Genomic DNA, 21,096 nt, shown 5'->3' with positions numbered 1-21,096 from the left:
TGGACGTTTTTTTCAATGTGTTATTTAACCAAAGCCTCTCTCTTCATGTTATATTTCCTCTCTTTATCCTCATTTGACTTCAAAATGTATTCTATTTACTGTTACACAACAAGGTTGGGACTGGGAGGGGGGGCGGGGAGCCATTAAAAGGCACATATGACTGTAATGATTATGTTCTTGAGATTGTCATTGTACTGTTTCTACACTGCCTAAAATAATTTAAAAAAAGATTATTTAAAAAATGTGTCTTTGATTGTACTCGCTGTGGTTTTGTTTGACAACAACAAACACTTAGAAAAGTGGCTGATAATATAATAACAGCATTTCCCCCCATGAGTCTATTTCACCATATGTACAGCTATGTAGGCCTAATCCTGGTTTATACAGCTGAAAGAGGTTTACAGTAAAGCCCTAAACTAACATACACAGTAAATGTTACTATTCTGTTTATTTAATGTTGTAATTGATTCCCCTTATTACATTTAGTGTCCACAATTAATAAGTGATAAATAGGAGCAGAAAAGTTGGATGATTTTTTAAAATCTGAACAATGTGAAACTAAAACTTTCACATATTAGTCTTCTAAATGTACAGTATGCCGAAAACACTATAAACATAACCAAATAATGTATCTTCTTTCCAGAACTGTATGTACCAAAAGCAGAGGCACCGTATCACCTATTAGCCTCATGAATGGTTCGCACCCTGAGGTGCACGTTGTTACAGCTATAACAAAGAGTGACAGTCACTCAGATGATCAGATTGTTGGCAGTTAAAGTGCACAGGCTGCTGCTGTACAGGACAAGCACAAGTTAAGAGTTTGTAGATACACAGTGCAACTTCTCATGAAATGATACAGAAGAATTAGAGCCGCAATGTTTAATCAATTAGTCGTCAACTATTAAATTAATCAGCAACATTTTCTGGTCTCTTTCCTCCTCTATGACAGTAAACTGAATATATTTGGGTTGAATGACATTTCCATATCCTGACATCCTTTTAAACCAAACAAGTTATCAATTAATCATACAAATAATCGGCAAAGAGAAGAATTGTTAGTTGTAGGCCTATTAGGAACTTTGTTTAAGCACGATTTTTTTTCAAATCATCAGAGGAAAATGTTTATCATTCTACTAAAAGGTGCAGCTGCAGGGCAAAAACCTCAAAATAAGACAAGGATATGATCGATATTATTCCCCCTGACAGTGAATTACTGAAGAACGACCTTGACTTTTCTCCCGACTGCCATTAGGGGGCAGGCGAGGTGTTCAGATGTATACCACTCAGGTTAGTTAGTTGACAATGGCGCTAAAATAAAAACATCCACAATCACAATTATTTGATTCAATCTTATTTTACAAACTTGTGTCATTTTTCCTCCCAAACTTTCTGACTCGGTAGCTTTTATTTTAGAGAAATTTAAAAAACATGTTTTGTTGTGGTATATTATTCTCTACGGTTCATATCGACACCAAAAAGGTTGAGACCATGTAAAAAAATGCTTTGATATAAAACTAAATACATAACATAAACATATATATTTTTAAACCTCATTGCTGTCACATTTTCATATGTGACTTTAACACTGTCCATCTGTGTGCAGATGATTCCCTCTACTGATCAAACTCATCACTTTGTCTGCCGATATATAACTCATCCAAACAGTAGTCTCAAAGGAAGTCCTCACTTTGATTAAGAAGTCGCCGCTTGACCTTTGTGTCCTTGTTCTTCATGATACGGTCTGAAGGCGACTTTTCAGTCATTGATATTAAAGTCTCTGATAACATGGGGCTGCTGCTTATGATCTTGGGGTCGGACGATTGCTTATTTCTTTCCTTTTTTCTCTTCTTCTTGTTTTCTTGGGGCTCCAACTCAGAAGTCTCACAAGTCTCTTGTGAAGCTTGTTCTATTTCCTTGGAGCTGCAGGTATTCAGTGTAGATTTTTCTGATTCAGCATCTTCAGTGGCAGTAACAAGGCAAAGTTTTTTTTTACACTTCTTCTTCTTTTTCACCACTGCATCCTCATCAGTCTGAGGATACCCCTCATCAGCTGCATTCTGAAACCTTTCCACTGGGGTCACCGACTCACTTTCATTTCTTACACGTTTCTTCTTCTCCTTTGTTTTGTTTGCGTCCTCAAAATCTTGCTTGTGCTCTTTTTCCACACTGCCCTGCTCTACTGACATCTTCCTCTTCTTTTTCTTTTTCCTAACACCGTCATTAGATTCTACTGAATTTCTTGCAATTTCTGCTGATTCTGTCTGAAAATCACCAGCGCCGACTGGTTTTTCTGCATCCACAGACTGTGAAGAGGAGCTTTGTTCCTCGTGTGTCTGAGCATTGTTTTCCTTCGCATCAGCAACGAGGAAGGATGAGGTCCTCTTCTTTTCCTTTTCCTGCACAGACACTGAATCATCACTTTGTGTCACATTGTCTTCTGTGATATTCCAGCCAGACCTTTCACTCATTTTCTTCTTCTTCCTCTTTTTCTTAGTCACCAGTTCAGTGTTTTGGTCTTCAAGGCCCTCCTTTGTTTCCTGGGTGTAATCTTCGTCTTCAACCTTTTCCTTTTCTTCAGGAGTGTATGAGATAATCACCTCATCAGAGGTAGTTTTCTTCTTCTTCGGTGATGTCCCTGTTCTATCTTCAGAGGTTACTGCTCCATTACACAGGCTCACATCTACCTCTTCTCCATCTTCTCCATCTTGACTCGGTGCTTCCTTTTTCCTTTTTTTCTTTTTCTTCTTTATCACAGCATCATCATTTGGAGCTTCAGCAACTGTGCTGGACTGAAGCTGTTCAACATCTTCACCATTCATTTTCCTCTTTTTCTTCTTCTTCTCCTCCTTGCCGTCGTTCTCCACGTTCACTGAAAACACAGAATCCGCAGTTCTCACATCCGATTCTAAGTTTTCATCCACTTCCTGTCCAACATTTTCTGCTAAAGATTTATCCCTTTTTCTCTTCTTTTTCTTTTGTTTTGAATCAGGAATGCCTCCCTCCTCCTGTGCGTGCGAGTTCTTGATACAATTTCTTCCATTAACTTCCAGCTCATCACTAGTCTGCGCCGCTGGAGGCCCTGCACTGTTATCCACAGACAGGCTGGCTGTCTCTTGTACTGCAGCATGCAGACCCTCTGGCTCTTCCTGACTCTGACCCGTTTCTTCTTCTACGCTTTCATGAGCTCCTTTGTCTTTTTTCTTCTTTTTCCTCTTCTTTACCCTGATTTCATTGCTTACCCTGTCATTATTAGTGTCACTTATGATGTCTGGGAGATTGCAGAGGAGACTTTGGCTTGCAGGTTCATCCTCTGTCTGTTCTGTCTGGGACAGATCGTCTGTGTGGAGAACATGAGTCTGAGGCTCTGCTGCAGTTGTGGTTTCTTCCTCAATGTGTGTGTCTTGCCTTGGACTACTCTGTAGCTCAGGTGGCTCACAGACTGTAGCATCGCTGTCGTTGCACAGCTCTTCCTCCGTTGCTTTTTTCTGAAAGAGAACCTTCTTGTTTCTTCGAGGAGAGCGTCTGTTTTTCTTTGGTGTTTCCTTTGGAGCCAGAAAGTTTCCGTCACTTATTATGCACTGCTTGTTCCTCCCCCTCTCGACCAGAACTCCACAAGAAGACTCTTCATCATCGGAGCTGTTTGTATTCGTAGACAACGGTTTTTCCCTCGTTACGGACCCCTTTGCTGTCTTATGTTGTCCTCCTTGTGAGGTTTCTTGTCTGTGATTATCAGCTTTCCTCCTCTGTTGTTTAAGCGGGTTGCACCACGTTTGTTGGCTCTTTGCTTTTGGTAGAAACACAAAACGTTTCTTTTCCTGTAAGATGACAAACAGATTATAACGAGCTCGGTTCAAATTCACAAGCGAAAAGTGAAATGAGATGCAAGAAATGCATGTTTTAACAGCCTGCTTACCACCACTTTGATGTCCTCATCTTCTGGCCTTTTTTCTTCTTCTCTGTAACAGAGTAGATATCTTTGATTACCAGTAAATCAATTCACATTTATTCGTACAATAACTTTCATGCAGGTTTATGTGATTCAAAGGAATTCACAGGTGGCCGACAAGCCGATAGTAAAGCAGGGTAAATGTAAACAAACACAACAATTTAAGACTTATGCACACAAGAATTAATGTTTAAAGTGTAAGAAAAAGAGATGCGCTCAGACACCATGTCTCCTAAAGATGCCTCTGAGAGGTAACATACTGTATAGATCTAAAAAGTAGAGGCACTAAAGTCGATCACCACAAATTATTTTAGATGTTTGTGGAAATCGCATCTCATTTTTTTAAAGATCAGATCAAGATCAAGCTGTACCAGTACCTAAAGTTTACTGCAGCTAGATTTATCCTAATGTTTTCAACTACTTTTACCAGGATGATAAGCCCAAAGCTTGTCTATTATTGTACTGAAAAATGGAAGCTTAGAGATGAATCTGAGGTCAGTGCATGTTGCTGGACATAGGTTATTTAGATTTGTAATATACATTTAACTTCAAATAAGTGTGTTCCTTGAAATAACCTACATAAGTGAGAATGTTCTTTTTTATATCACAATTTTCACTCAATAAACTGTTACCACTATCACGGTAACATGACATTTGTTGTGGTCTGTACCAACACACGTTTTTGTTTATTTACATCTGGAGAACAAGATTTGTAGCAGGACGTCTCTGCAGCACTCCAGTACTTCATTATAATACTGTTTTTGTCGCACATTTGACCTTTATCAAAATAAATTTGGATGTTGCACTTAATGCCATAATGTGACTCTGATTTTATTTTGATTAACGGTGCAGACCGAAAACAAACTTACTCAGACAATGGGGATATGTACTCCCCCTCCACGTCAACTGTCGGTAAAGACGACTGCACATCATATCCTTCTTCGTAGTCCTCTATAAGACATTTGAAGAAGCCTCCCATTGCAGCATTCTGTAGAGAGAGAGAAAAAGACTTCAGCACTACATTACATTTAAGTTATACAACAACAGCCGGCAGAAAATGTGTACTGAAGCATTGCTTATCCTTACATGAAGGGTTTTGTTCTGCAGGTTAGATAACTGAGTGCTCCTGGCCTTCCCCTTCCCCTTCCTCCCTGACAGGAAAGGGAAACTGAACTTTGGCAGACTGGTGACAGAAAACTTTTTCTTATATCTCTCATCTTTGGCAGTTTTGGATTCTTCATGGGAATCAGACGATGAAGTGCCACCATCACTCCCCTCTATATCTCTGGGAGATATGGGTTTTGACCTTTCGCTGTGGTGTTTTCGTCTTCCTGACCTCACAGCCTCAGGTACTTGCTCCTGGGTTAGGAACAGGCTGTCTCCCGAATCACTGCACACACAATTACACAAGTCAAACTGGAGCATTTTCATTTTCAAGCTGTATTATCATTGTTACATGTGAGGCTCACATCCTCACCTGTCTGCTCCAGCAGCTTCATTAGATACTTCATCCCGTCCCACAGAGGAGTCAAGATACCGCGATATTTTCTTCACATAATCTGGCGGGGATGTTTCCAGCACCATGTGGCATGACTCGATCCCAGCAATGTCATCAGACCGAGTCCAACTTGAAGACTTGTGCACTCCTACCATCGTGCACTTCAGCGGAAGATAACCAGCAAACTTGTGGTCGTCCTCATCGAGAACAAGTGGTAACAGATTAAATCCCTTTCATGCCTCCAAAGAAGATATGCTCGAGCTTGTTCTAGTTCATTAAAAGTCCGCTGTAGCTTAATAATGATGCTCAGTAGCTAAACATATCGCTGATGATGTTTAAATACATGTAACGGCACCAAAACAATGGAGTAGAGGCTCTACGCATGTGGTTCTGTGTAAACCAGGAAGTGTTTAGGCGTCAACAACATGACGAGCAATCGTCTGACCAATCACCGAAGAGGAGGCAACAGCCGCTAAAAGAAACAAGAGGCTTCTCGCTATGTACTTCCGTTTTCGACATTCGTGTCGTTCTACATCAATTTTTTCACACAAACCTGTAAACTTGGCATAAATAAATACAGTAATCAGCACCACAGGATTCAAATGGATGAGCTAACTACTTCTTTTGATAAAGAGAATCATTCCTCTTTGTTAAAGGTGCAAAACTTTGGAAGCTTCTCCCCACCGAGCTGAAAAATTCATGTCCGAAAGCAAAACAACTTTGTTCTCACACTTAATACACTGAGGCACTAGAGTGCTTTCAACAAAAGATTTTAATATTAATCAAATAACCCTAGATAATTTATTTAGTTAGTTTAGTTATATTGTAGAAAAGTAAATAAAGATAGATTAAAAAAGCCCATGCACATGGATTTAAATAGGCTACAACTTATAAGATATATATGAGTTGTTTGATTAATATGAATAATTACCTACACTCCCATAATACACTACATATTATCTCCATATTTCAGATAGGGCTGTAACAAACGATTATTTTCGATATTGATTAATCTTATGATTATTTTCAGTATTAATTGTTTAATCCATAAAATGTCTTCCACGGAACCCGAAGTTACGTCTTCAAATTAGCCTACTTCTTTTGAACAAACCAGCAGTCCAAATAACTACGACAAATGACAAAGAAAAGCAGAAAATCCTCACATTTAAGAAACTGGAACCAGCAAATGTTTTTGCCTTAAAAATGACACTGCGGCCACGACATCCACACCTCAGAGACGCTCTGTTGCGCTCTCGCCAGGTAAAAATCAATTGCGCGTCTGCATCGCTCTGTACGGTAAAGCCTGTGCTCACCGACCAGGACTTCATGGTGCATTCAGGTACACGTTTAAAACTCTGAAACTCTTGAACTACTTGAATGGCCACCTACGTTATTAAAAACATAAAAGCTCTTGTTTTGTTCTATGCTTAACTACATAGACTGCTTCTGTAATTAATTTCTTGTACTTCCAATGCAAGATTTGTAATGATTAGGTGCAAAAATGCTGAATGGATGAATTCTCCAGCAGTATTCATTCTTCAGCATCATGTCAATACTTGCTAGAAATACTCAGAAGAGCAGTTAATAAGTCAGCTCCACATTTGGGATATTCATCAAAGGTCACTGACACCCACTGCAATGCCCAGGAGGCCGCAGCATTAAGCATTAAAGTCCAGACAGGGTTATCTGAAGAACTGTTGGACATTTTGCAGTCATTCTTGTGTCCAGTGCTGTTCTGCCCCTCTCCATGGTGCTGAAGCCTCCCTTGCTGGAGAGCTTGAGGACGATTCCTCACATTTTAGCCTGCTCACTTGCTGGTGAAAGATATTCAGTTTAGTTCAGACTCTTATGCATTTTGAAATAAAAAAAAAAAAAGATTGTTTTCTTTGTGCTTTTGTGCAACCAAGTTTGCATCTAATGAAAAGACAAAAACCTTCTACAAGATCTTCTTTTCAGGATTTTGATCAGTACTATACAATAGTTGCGTATGCGCACGATTTTTACATCAAATTATTAAAAATGCTGCAGTAAAAAAACTTGAAAGTGACCACAGAGGTACCTTAGGACCTGTTGTACTACAGTACGATACGATATAAAATACTTTATTAATCCAGCAAGGGGGAAGTGTTGCCATACATATAGCACAAACAATGAGTAGGACAATAATATGTATATGATAAGAATATGATGGAGTTTGCCGAAACCAATTTAACATACATTTTTGTGCTGCAGTTATAAAAACATGTCACAATTAACACAGAGGTACTCTGGGACCTCCTGCACAAGAATCTGGTGGAGTCTAATCATAAGAATTTCATTTGAGTTTTTAAAGGACATTTTCATGTCTGCCACTGTATAACTGACTGGGATATCTTCGTGATTTTTATATCTAATCATTTAAAAGGCTGCATTGTAAGAGCAAGAAATTAATGACTGATGTAGTTGATGATGTAGTCTAAAAAAGAGCTTCCTGTTTTTTAACAACCTTATTGGCCATTCAAGAAGAGATTTCAGAGTTTACAAGGTGTACCTGAATGCACCATCTCCCCTGTCCGGGCACACTGGCTTTACCGTACAGAGCGATATAGACGCGCGAGCGATTTATAAGTGGAAATCTATGAAGTGAAGATGGCGTGGCCGAAACACTATGTGGGACAGGAACTATCTTGTTAGTATCTACTCTTTGGTTGTACTTACAGCACCTTTTTAACTATCGACTCCTCCTGCACCGCCAACAGTCAGCTGAGCCAGTCAGGCATCAGCAAAGCTGGAGAGGCCCAGCTGCACGCCCCAGAGTTAGAGGAGGAAGAGGTGGTAAGAACTTCAGCAAAGTTGTCCTGAAGTACTGCCTGTAACACCGCAACCAGACATTATGCCTCTTTGCTTGTATATCAAAGCTGAAGTTCTTACCACTCAGGTGAGTGTTGTGGCGTGCCCAGATGTCACCAAAGAGCCCAGATGTCACCAAAGAGTCATTCCAGTTCCCTGTCAAAGATAAGAGCCCGTCAGGTGCACTTCATGCATGTTTCACAGTGCGCACACTCACTTTTCCACACAATAAAGCTCACATGTAGATGGAAGTGTAACCTCTCCTGCATTCACAGATAGACAACGTGCACGCACAGGCTAAGAGCTGTGTTTATGTTCTGAAGAACTCTTATTATCGTCAAATATAGATCTGCAATGTATTTTCTACTTCTCTATACTTGTCTGACAGCTTTCATTACTGTTGTAGTTACTTTTCAGATCATACTTCATCACATAATGATGGAATAATACACTGAAAATACTCCACTACAAGTAAAAAAAGTCCTGCATTCAAAACAGTAGTCTTAAAACATCTAAAACAGTAAAATGCAACATATACATTAATGCAGCAGTGATAATAATCCAAAATACTGACAGGGACCATTTTTCTGCAGAATTAGTACTTTCACTTTTGATATGTTACAGTAAGTACATGCTGCTGATAATACTTTACTTGTTACACTTTTAGTTTAATAAGGTTTCTAATGAAGAACGTTCAGCTCACTTTGCTTAAAAGAACCAGGACTGATATGTTGATTGTGAGTGAGATAGACCGATCTGTGTGTACGTGAGCCCTGCCTTAACAGAGGCCGGGACACTGGCGTTCTGCAGGGACTGATGGGGGGATTTAACATGTATCTTAGGTTTAGTTGAGTTACTTTACAAATAGTGGATTGAAACACTGATTTAGCAAATAATATTTACATCTGCATGTGTGGAACACTGGCGACCTGCCTGGTTTGTGTCAGTTTTGCCACTGACAGGTTCACGTTGTAATTCTAGGTGTCCGACAACATTACAGAGAGGATCCCAACAGAGACATTTTTGACATTTAGTTGAAGAATAACACGAAATCTCCGCTGTCGCTCTTGCCAAAGCCACCATGCTCCATTCACAGAAACAGTCATTTTATCATCATAAAACACGCTCCATTCAAATTAGACAGAAAAACAAAATAACACTCACCAAAATCACCTGGGTTCATTTTTACACTGTTTCAATCATCACCAACTCTGGTTTGGTAGAAAAGAAACCCTTAATTCAGCACCTTAGGTGTGAAAATGTGGGGAGATGGGCAAGATGGAGGGCAGTCATCAGAAAGGCAGCAGTTGAAACAGGATGTAGAGCCAAAATATTGTCACATCTAAGGTGGTGATTGTTGGAACAGTGGAGAGATGAACCAAGATGTTTTTTGTGAGTTTTTTTCCCTGTTTTTCTGTCTAGCTAGAATGAAGTCTGTTTTATGACCTTAAATGACTGTTTCTGCAAATGGAGTCTGGTGGCTTTGGCAAGCAGCTGTTTCTGGTTAAATTAAAAGGCTGTATTCTTTAACAAAAAGGTCTATCTCTGTTAGGATCCTTGTCAGACACAATCTGAGTCTGTCAAAAAAGGCGATGTACTTTGATGGTGTGCAGTTGCCCGCAGGGATTACAGTGGAAAAAACACCTAAGCTACTCGTTATTGTCACCTCTGTCCTCACACTGTAGGCTTGTGTGGAAACCCTGACACCACTGATGTTGGTGGTGCCCATACCTGATCCCCTTGGTTCAGAAGCACAAAGTAGTTTTTTATGAAAATATTATGTGGCAGATAATGATCACTGACCTGTCGTGAATTTGATAATTATATATTTGTCTCTGCTCCTCCCAGAAATATGACATGAACACCATATCAAAGGAGGTGGAGCTGCCCAGAGCCTTCATCCTCGGTGCAGCAGGAGCTGCCTCCCAGGACTGTTGGAATGAACGCGGAGGTGAATCATTTGTACCCCCATCACACCACAGGTCCTGACTACAATATCTTCACTCAGAGGATTTTAGAGCGGCTTGTATGTTGCCTTCTACAGTCTAATTTCCTCGGAGTGGAGGCCATATCATCTGGAAAGCCACAATAGGATGCATCTTAACATCTTTTTAGCAGCATGTCTGACTGGAGAGTAAATATTGGATTAAAAAAGACAAACTTTCGGGTGTCTGTGTTACTGCTTCCTGGAGTTTGGACTGAGAGCTGCACATTTAACAAGCAAGGCACAAGCTGCTCTGCAATGAAGCAACTGAGTCGAACCTGGCAGGAGTCGCTGGCTGTCAAATTTTAAATGATGAGAAGAGTTTTGTAACACAGATGTTTAACGGACTAAGTACTGTCGTCCACAGCTGATGCGACTGAAGCAGAGGGACGGCCCGCGGTGAACAGCAACTACTTCTCCTCCATCAATCCAGCTGATGGCCAGTGTCTGCAAGAGAAATACAGTGACAAATTCTCTGACTGCTGCTTTGGACTGCTGGGCAGGGAAGCCTGGGAAGGTAATCAGTCTTATCTGAGGATGAATGATGGGCCTTTTTAGAAATAATGCATAGTCATCTTTATTTTTTCTTTTGGCAAATAATGAATTCTGGTTATTTATTCACTTAAATGCAATTAAAGTGCATATAAAAAGTATTCAGCCCCTTGGATGTTGGATTGGAATTATGGACAATATCCAAAAAATATACAAAACAAAAAAAATACAAAACAAAACCTCTTTAATGTCAAAGTGAAAATAGATTTCTACAAAGTATTGTCAATTAATTATCAATATATAATGTAAGGTAGGTGATTGCATAAGTATTCACCACCTTTAAATTAACTGATCTAATTCAACAGAGGCCCAGCCAGTTGGTGCTAGCAGTCTCACAATTAGTGAAATGGAGATCACCTGAGTACAGTGAATGTGTCTCAATCGATTGTAGTATAAAGACACCTGTGTCTGAAGGTCCAGTCACTGGTTAATCAGTATTCTTGGCTACAATCACACCATGAAGACAAAAGAACAAAGTATAAATCAGGGGATGGATACAAAAACATTTCCAAGTCACTGAACATCCCCCAGAGTTCAGTTAAATCCATGATTAAGACATGGAAGGAATATGGCACATGTGTAAATCTGCATAGAGCAGGTAATCCTCACAAACTGAGTCACCGTGCAAGAAGGGGACTAGTGAGGGAGGCCACCAAGACACCTATGACTACCCTGAAGGAGTTAAAAGCTTCAGCAGCTGAGATGGGAGAGACTCTGCATACAACAACTGTTGCCCAGGTTCTTCACCAGTCAAAGCTTTATGGTAGAGAGGCAAAGAGAAAACCACTGTTGAAGAAAGCATCTCTAAGTCTCAACTAGAGTTCACCCAAAGGCATGTGGGAGACTCCAAGGTCAACTCGAAGAAGGTTCTTTGGTCTGATGAGACCAAAATTGAGCTTTTTGGCCATCAGACTAGACGCCAAACACTGCACATCACCACAAACACACCATCCACACTGTGGAGCATTGTGGTGGCAGCATCATGCCCCATCATGCTTTTCAGCAGCAGGCCCTGGATGGCTTGTAAAGGTAGAAGGTAATTTTAATGCAGTAAAATATAGGGAAATCCTGAAGGACAACCTGATTCAGTCTGCAAGAGAACTACGACTTAGGAGAAGATTTATTTTCCAGCAAGACAATGACCCAAAGCATACAACGAGAGCTACACAGAAATGGATTATTGACAAGGTGAATGTTCTGGAGTGGCCGAGTCAAAGCCCTGACCTCAATCCAATACAGAATTTGTGGCTGGACTCGATCCCCATGCAACCTGACAGAGCCTGAGCAGTTTTGCAAAGAAGAATGGAGTAAAATTGCAGTGTCCAGATGTGCAGGCCTGATTGAGACCTATCCACACAGACTCAGTGCTGTGATTGAGGCCAAAGGTGCATCTACTAAACACTGACTTGAAGGTGGTGAATACTTATGCAATCACTTATTTTACATTATATATTTTTAATTTATTGGCATAACTTTGTAGAAATCTGTTTTCTCTCACATTAAAGAGGGTTTTTTTTGTAAAATTGTTGTCATATTTATCCGTCTATTTTTATATGTATATCTGTAGGCCTAAATTAATAAAAAGAAAACATGAAGATGGCTTCTATGCTTGCTTAAATAAGTCAGTTAAACATATTGGGAGTTCAAAGATTTAACTGACACAAAATCTGTCCTTCAAGCTGTCATGAATGTTTAAGTCATTTTTTAATAAGAAATTGAGACATCTGCAGTTACAAATAAATTAAACAAAGCAAGACTGCAGTAAGCAAGATAGAATCCAAATCAAGCAAGGCTCTCTAAAACGCTTATTGAATGATTGCACAGAGGAATTTCTGAGCAAACAGCACCACAGATTTCCTCCAAAGCTACATTAAATGCAATGAACAGTGCAAAAGGCAGATAATCAGTGTTCTTGGGGGGAAAAACTTAAGGACAAATGTCATAATATAAAGCAGATTTTAAAGAAGCCAAATCTTTTTATTTATTTATTTATTTTTTTAAAAAGCTTAAATGATCCACCTAATATAACACATGCCACTTGGAGCCCCCCCTTGTGTCCTTTGGTGTTACTGTACTGGTGCTTTGCCAGAAGATGGCAGCATCGTCAAAGCTTACTGCAGAATGAGTCGCACTGAGCAGAGAAAATAATGCCTTGCCCGCTCTCTGGTTGATGCTTGGTGGATGTTCCTCCATAATTATATTTTTGCCTATAATTCATCCAAAGATGTGTAATGAATGTGTGAGTTTAACTTTATGAAAGGGGTTCCCCTCAGACGCCCACCCGTCTCGTCCTGTCCTATACCCTGTTGTTGTGGTCAGCATCAGGCGCATAAAATCAAATCTTAATGTTTTAAGTCAAGCGTATACCTTAAACATCACTCTTGTAAACGTCCCATATGTTTGCACGATACTGCAAAAATGTTCACAACATTTTTTTGTATGAATTACAATGTTTGCAGTTGTTTAAAGAGGCAGCAACACTGAGTGGTTTAATGTCAGACAGGGTCAGTGCCGTTCTGTAGTGGCACTACTGTAACCACAATCTGCTCTGTCTGCTCACACACTCCTTCTGTGTGTGTGTGTGTGTGTGTGTGTGTGTGTGTGTGTGTGTGTGTGTGTAAATAAGAGAAGAATAGTTGTATTCATGTTGAATATCTGGCCCACATTACAGTCACTGTGTGGACACAGCATGACTGCAAGGAGGAGGGATGAAAACAGGGAGGAGGAGAGGAAAAAACTACACTGAAGGCAACAGAACGAACAGTCATCATCTTTAAATAAAATAACTTCAGGGCATATCATAAACCCCCGACGACCCCCACCCTCATACTGAGCTGCCACGACACAAACCTGTGTGTGATATTCAAAGACTAATCTTTTACTTCTTTCATTTAAAAATGTCCCTAAAGTAATATAACATCTAGTTCATGCCGTTAGCAAAGTACATGAGGCAAAACTGCTCACAGGAAGGCTGGATGAACTGAACGCTATGTTCCGCACTGTTCTTCCTGCTGCACTTTGGTCCACTGGCTGTTGTGCAAACTGGACAAGTGACTTAACGGCTTACTCACATGGTGGTCACAGAGAAATGAGCTGTTCTTTCTTGCCTTAAGACTTAAGCTTAAATGTGAAGGAGGAAATCTTTTTAGCAAATCTTAGATTGTCCAAACGTCATCCTCTTTCATGTAAGTGACGTTGAGACTGCACTGAACACATCAACACTCAGTGCTGGGTTGTAAACTAAGTGCATTTACTCAAGTGATACTACACTTTTGAGTTGTACAAGTGTTTTTGTTTTATGTTTTACTTTATGTCCTTTTTTACCGTACTGCATTTATCTGACATCTAGAGCTACTTTACAGATTGATATTTTACACTGACAACACGTGATAATCTTATATGGTGGAAGATTAAGTGTTCAGATCCTTGACTCAACTAAAAGTCCTATTCAAATTTCTATCTAAGTAAAAGCACAGAAGTAATATCAGCAAAAGTAATGTTCTCCTTCTGCAGAAAAATGACTCCTGTCAGTGTTATTAGATTGTTAATACTGATCGATAATCCTCAAAGGCCTACAGATAAAAATAGCTATTGTTCTAAAAGGTTTAATAACTAACCACTAATCCAATCCAAATGCTTTAAAAACTCACATAAAGTGGGGGTTTTCCAGCCTTTCAGTGGGGGCTCTGTAGTAAATGTTCATTATGCCATTACATTCTGCAGCATTGATTCGTCAAGGAAACTCACATGGTTTCTTCCTCTGGGCCAGTGGACAATGGTGCTTGCCAGGCTACGTTTGTTGTTCATGTTCAATGGATAATACATTTCTCTGAAAAAGTCACTCCTGCGTCAGTGTCCTCTGTTACCATTTACTAACCTCTCTATTTAAGGCTGAGTTTAACTTTACACACAGAGGGTGAAGAAGAGAGAGAAGTGTGAGTCTGGTGAGTGCTTAATTCATTGACAGTGCTCACTAGCTTACAACTAATTAAGGTAAAATAATCTGGCTGTTGGGGGCAAATAACGAAAATACAACACAAATGATCCTGCGGTCAAACTCAAGAGATAACACCATTAAATAACCACCTCTGATAGCAAAAGTCAAGATGTTTTTGACCATTCTTACATATTACATCTTTAAAATAAAACGTCTCTAAGATCTTCAAATGAAATGTGGCGCTGCGTTATTTTTCAACAACTCAAACCCAAACTCTCACGTTTTTACACGAGTATAAAGTCAAACTCGGCCCTAATCCTTTCTTGTTTAACCCAACCTGCTGACAGTTTCCCAACAGACTTTGAATAATTTCTGCAGAAATACTCTCACAAAGCTCTCAGCTGAACCACGTAGTCAGGATTTCTGTGCAATAAGGCATGACAGAAGGCAGTGCACTTCAATAACCTTTATTTAGATTACAGATGTATTCCATTTTGAAGTTCGGAGGGGGGAGAGGGAGCATTAGTGCTATTTACAATTGGTTTGAAAACGTTTATCTCTGTACAGATTTGAACCCTGATCATTATAAACAATATATATTTTTTTTAAGACCTAGTGCTGTTACAAAGCGATTCTTTAAAGCAAAAAAACCACAAAGAAAAAAAAAAGGATTACATTAAATTATAAACAAATGAAAAAATAATAATAAAAGAGCACAGAAGAAAGAAATTAAAAATACAGTCTGTCCATGATTAGGGAGGTTTTGCTGCTGTTAAGCACAAGACATTGTCAGCGAGTGACTGTGAACTGGCTAGAAGCTAACCGTATACACAATCATAGACTAAACACCAATATACTGTATATCAACAAGATCTAGAGTCATCATGTTCTATATAAGATTCATATTAAATATATTCTACACGTTACCTTAGTTTGGAACATTACTTCCATTGGAAAAATATAAAATAAAACAATAAAACTTTTTATACATTTTTATTAATCTGATGAAGGAGCACATGCTTCAGTTGTGCAAAATGGACTTATTAATGCAGAGAGAGAGAATAAAGGAGAGAGTAAGAAGCGAATTAAGACAAATAAGGAACATTTTCATTCCGAGTTGATTTCCCTGCTTGGACAGCATATTGTCAAGAGAGATCCTTCACAACACTGTTTAAAAATGAGCCTTTCCTCGGAGAGAGGGACGGTGCATCAGGGAGGGACGAAAACTGACGTGACGTTCTTTTTTATTAATCACAACACTGGTCGGTCGGCAATATGCACGGACTGTCAAAACACAGTCACGAATGTCATGGACAAACAAAGAAACCGAAACAAGACCACCAACGCTGGTTGTTTGTCTATTTGTTTGTTTGTTTGTTAGGCTTTGTTTGGCTGAAATATGACAACTGAAGGAGTAGCATGTGTGTCGGTCTGTACAGCGCTCTGCAGACAAAATATGAAGGAATTATTTCTCTTCTGTGACCTTTAAGGGCACATGCAGAGGAGGGCAGTAAAAAGGACACAGGTGTGTGTGTGTGTATACTGTATGTGTGTGTGTGTGTGTGTGTGTCCTGGTTTGAGTTCTCTGATCAGGCACGTCTAAGCTTCGTCTGCTGCACCGAGGGAGATCACACAAGCACATATGGTTGGATGTGTAGACGGGGTGTCATGGTGTGTGTGCATGTGTGTGTGGGGTATGTTGTTGAGTTGTTAGTGGTTAAAATTCTCAGCGGTCTATATGAGAAAACAAGGCCACACACACAAACTTGGGCACTGCATTACTATGACAACCAGCTAGAATGAGGAGCCAGTTAGAAACTGACTTTAGACGACCGGCTGAGGATAGCTAGACAAGGTGTGTTCGTCTATTGTAAGGGGGTGTATGTGTGTGTGTGTGTATGAATATGGAAGAAGGCTTAAAAAGGTGTGCATTAAGAAAAAAGAAAAAAAAAACACACATGCAAATCCAGTTCCTTGCTCAAATTTTCAGTTACGACAACAAATCAAGTACAACAAAGGAATCAACTCTATCGTTAATCAATTTCCTGCTCCCAGCTCTGTTTCCTGGATCAGCCTGAGCCTGCTGTCTTTCTATGACCGTGGGGGGAAAAAAAAGAAAAAGAGATGAGTGTGTGTATGTGTGTGTTTGTCTGAATGCATATCCGCATCGTGGACAAGCTCCAGGACAGGGGACAAGCTCATTAGGTCCAGGATGTCGAGGGCGAGAACGGATGAGAAGGATGGAGGGCCGGCAGCGGAGGTGTGTATTTACAGAATGACACAGCAGTTACTCTCCCCGGTCTTCTCTCTGTTCCTCTGACCTGGGAACACACACACACACACACACAACATCATCATCATCATCGTTACGACAAACACCGATCCTCCAGTCAAACAAACAGTTGTGTGAACTGCGTGCATTCAAGGTCTCTTTTTCTGTTTGCACTCGCACCTTCATCGAGAACTCCTAAGCTACATAAGCCAGCCGGTGCCTGGTATTACAAAGTCACTTCTGCACAATATATATTTCCTTATTTCCCTCATCACATATATGCTCAACGCCAGGACTTCAGTTTGTCCTGGGGTTACAGCGGTTAACTGGTTTCGAGGTATATTGTGGGATGAAAGCTGACAGTTATTACAACATGTATATTTACTCATCTATGAGATTGAAGTCTACCATATTAGCGTTATTAAAACAATATACTAAGTTTATATCTAGTTTCATGTCTGTCAGGACTTAATGTTTGTAAAATTATAATAAAGCATTGTTTCAATTAAAAAAAAAAATCTGTTTTCTCTCCTTTAAGGGTCACTGCAACTGAAAATAAATAATTATCGTGTCATACCATATACTGAGATGGTTATCGTACTGTAAAAATCATATATTGTCCCAGACCATGTCCATTTGTCTGTGTTACATTTTTTAAGGCTAGCCAGACACTTTAATCTGCTGGCCATGGTGTATGTATGCTGCGGTTCATGGGCATTGAGGCTGTCAGGCCATTGTTGAGGGGAGGGGATAGGGAGAGGAAACTCCTCTGAAGAGTTTTATTGGATACACCACTAACAGACCGAGTATCCTGGAGGCTAAAATGAGAAATTGCCGTTATCTTGTTTTTTATGAATCCAGAGGATGGTATTGATGCATGCGTAATGTAATTTTCTATGGATGTTCCATATAGACTGGGTTTACATGTGTACATACATGCATTTTCCTATGCTTAGTATATGAAAATCAATTGGTCACTTATCTGGTTGCTGTATCTCGTATGACCTATTTCTCTTACTCCTATTTTTCTTAGTAATATTTGTATTTGGATGAGGTTGTTCCATTGATGTAATTGTATTTTCTATGGGGATCCTGGATATGTACATATACACAGATATACATGTATTTGCATATGGTTAGCATGGAAATCAATCAGGCATCTATATGGTTGTTTCAATAACAGAATGTAGTGTTAACTCAAGGTTCCTCTTTTGCTGTCAGAGTACATCCTCTTAAGTTGGAGCTAAAAATGTCCGCTGTAGGAACTATGATCATCGCCAGTTCTTGCAGTGTGGACAGAATAAAGAGGTAGTCCTCCGACTGTTCTTAGAACTATGAAAAAAGATCGTACGGTCGGAAAACGCAAAGATATGGCCACAGATAAATATATCTAGATGGTGAGATATTTAATTTGTGACAAAATTAACTCCATTGAATGTAATCTGTGGTCAGTTTCATCAATTATGTGGTGGACTGGTCTCCAGCAAAACAACGCAGGGTTGTCTGGAACATAAATTGCTCCACTTTTGCCACCAACGCAACTTGACATCATCAGTCAAGGTACAATGTTTCACTGTGCAGCATTTTGGTGTCTGATAAGCCCTTAAACTGGGGGATCTGTTACTTGAACTGGACTTCCTGGATTGTATTTCATGGTGTCACCAGGTACATGAAGCAACACGCCCACGCTTTTAGACTAATCTACCTTGGTAGATAGTTTCATCTAAAAAAAAGAACGAATGCTAAAAAGTGCAGGCAGTTTTAGAATTAAGAGCTGTGTTTCTATTTTAACACTCTATTTAACAGTTAGTGACACCAACTAACATTGTCACCTCCGTGTTCCTCATGGCTCTATGACGTACGAGTTAATAATGCTGTGAGTGAGAAATGTGTTTTTTCAGACCACGTTAACCATCTAAAAAACATACACATATATTTCCTGTTATTTCTTCACTGATAACTGAACTTTACCTCGTAATGTTATTCCACAAGGCACACTTTATCTTCTGGGGTAAACTGAGGTGATTATTTATTTCACCTTACCTAATTTTGGCTTATTTTGCCCAGAGTGCAGAGTAAACGGAAAACAGTCAATAACTAGAGTGCTTTGTGCAACCACTGAAAAGGTCTAATCAGCACTTCTTTCAACATACAATCACTGTCTACTACACAGTCACAAAAAGAAGACCTGTCACCTAATATGATTTATATTTGCTGTATATTCTACACAATGTGCTGTATCTTGGGGATACACTTAAGGGAGCCAATTATTTGCACCAGTGGCTGTTCCTTAAACAGAAGCCATGTGTAGAGATAAATAATGGCTGGGGGCAGAACGTTTAAAGTTGTTCAGCTTGTGAAAGGCCGACTGAAAGGAAAGAAGGGAGCCGGGGAGCTGGTTACCTTGGGAATTTGGCTCAGGCAAAGTCTCTCTGGCAACTAAATGCATCACCGTGGTCTTCCCCAAGGGCAGTTTGAGAGCTGGAGAGAGAGAGAGGCAGACAAACAGAGAAGATGTAAAGGTTAGTCACTGCATTTAAAAAGACAGTGACCATCTGTATCATCTTCAACTTGAAGAGTAACAGTGGAAAGAGCTGAGCTGCAGTACATCGAAGTTACAAGAGAGAGAAGCTACAAACTACAGTTAAGCTGCTTCATAAATGATGTAACTATTGCTGAAGGTGTCAAAATAGAAATATATATACACCTTTTTTGCAATTATAATCTTTTGCGGGTTAAGAAAGGGCTTGAAGTGGCCAAGAATATAAACCTTTATATAAACCCGCGTCAGTTATTTCACACCGGGTCAATGGCTGTTTCAAAAAGCAATCTCCAACTGCATGAAAAATGTGTGAACTGCTCAGTTCACTAATAAAAACACCCCACAAACTCTATTGTCTTTTCAATGCAATTTTAACATTTTCTTCATGTCTTCATTTTAATGTATTTTATGTCTCTGTGAAGCTCTTTAGATCGCCTTGTGTCTGAATACTGCTATATAAATAACATTGCCTAACACTACTGACTGAAACTTATTGAGATTATATGATCATATATTACACGCAAGGAGAGTTTGATCTCATGTATTAAACAAAATTGAAACACATCAGTTGCTTTGATCATCATTGATATTTCCTGTATGTGTTGTAATACACAGAAAATATTCCTGTCAATATTGTAATACTGATTTAAACCATATTGCCACATCCTACCGTTTCGATGTAAGTGATTAATGATCCATCGTTAATCAGTTATGAATTTATCCGACATTAACCAACAGTCATAGATGGGCACAAAAATGCTGGTATGAGAAAATGTAATTTGAGACATCCTATAAACTCATTACATTTTAGCTATTAAGTAACCTCAATACGGTTGGATTTTGGTCCCCAATTAGAACTAAGTCATTATTTTCTGTTATTTAGTTTAGCATTCAAGAAACTTGGTATTTCCTTTTTCTGTTCTTTCAACTCCTAACGTCGCCCACTTTGATTTTGTGCTCAGGCAGGCGACGCAAAAATATCTGAGCATTATGTTCACTGTGATGGATTACCTTACTCAAGCTATTTAGCAGTTGATGTTTACACTGAAATGAATGGAAATCAGTGGGTGCTGGAAGAGATGCGAAATAAATTCTATTCTGTCTGCTTTGTAATATAACAAGTAGCATTAGTCCGACTGTGATATTTGATGAGGGAAACCTACATAAAAGCGGCTGGATTTTAATCCCACCATAACAATCCCATGCTGAATTGTAGTCAATATCTCGGCTGTAATACTTGTATGTCTGTCACTCCCCGAAACACGTGTGCGTCTGTTTGCATTTCAAAAACCGCTGGGAGTTTTGGCTCGACTTTAAGAGGATTCTGTGTCAGCGTGCAAACATGTTAAACCAACGATAAGGGAATTATCAGATAGATGGCAGTAATGGGATGAGTGTAAAAGGGTTAGAGACGGCCATAACCCCATTAACGACACAAAACGGCGGTCAAATAAAAATTGGGTTAAGTGGACCAAAAAGCCTAAAAGCCAGGGAGAAGCGAAGAGGGCTGTGTCAAAAGAAGACATCCTCTTTCTC

General features: G+C 39.5%; 2 protein-coding genes across 2 annotated transcripts in view; both read right to left on the bottom strand.

The window, feature by feature from the left end:
• Window positions 1-433: 433 nt before the first annotated feature.
• Window positions 434-5,837, bottom strand: LOC311268957 (uncharacterized protein). Its single transcript, XM_084372940.1, has 5 exons — window positions 5,424-5,837; window positions 5,033-5,336; window positions 4,816-4,934; window positions 3,914-3,956; window positions 434-3,815 (listed from the first exon to the last, which is right to left on the bottom strand). The coding sequence occupies exons 1-5, from the start codon at window positions 5,597-5,599 to the stop codon at window positions 1,671-1,673; spliced, it is 2,787 nt and encodes a 928-aa protein (XP_084229066.1). The 5' UTR covers window positions 5,600-5,837; the 3' UTR covers window positions 434-1,670.
• A 9,360-nt stretch (window positions 5,838-15,197) lies between these two features.
• Window positions 15,198-21,096, bottom strand: part of ubl3a (ubiquitin-like 3a) — a 38,464-nt gene continuing 32,565 nt past the window's right edge. The window contains exons 4-5 of the mRNA XM_084373826.1: window positions 19,422-19,499; window positions 15,198-17,067 (exon numbers count right to left, since the gene is read on the bottom strand). Coding sequence (XP_084229952.1) covers window positions 17,015-17,067; window positions 19,422-19,499 — 131 coding nt within the window. The 3' untranslated portion in view covers window positions 15,198-17,014. The remainder of the gene's footprint in view (window positions 17,068-19,421; window positions 19,500-21,096) is intronic.

Source organism: Pagrus pagrus (assembly GCF_965226575.1).
Source record: "Pagrus pagrus genome assembly, chromosome: 14".
Taxonomy (NCBI): domain Eukaryota; kingdom Metazoa; phylum Chordata; class Actinopteri; order Spariformes; family Sparidae; genus Pagrus; species Pagrus pagrus.
This window is presented reverse-complemented; position numbering and strand designations above follow the sequence as displayed.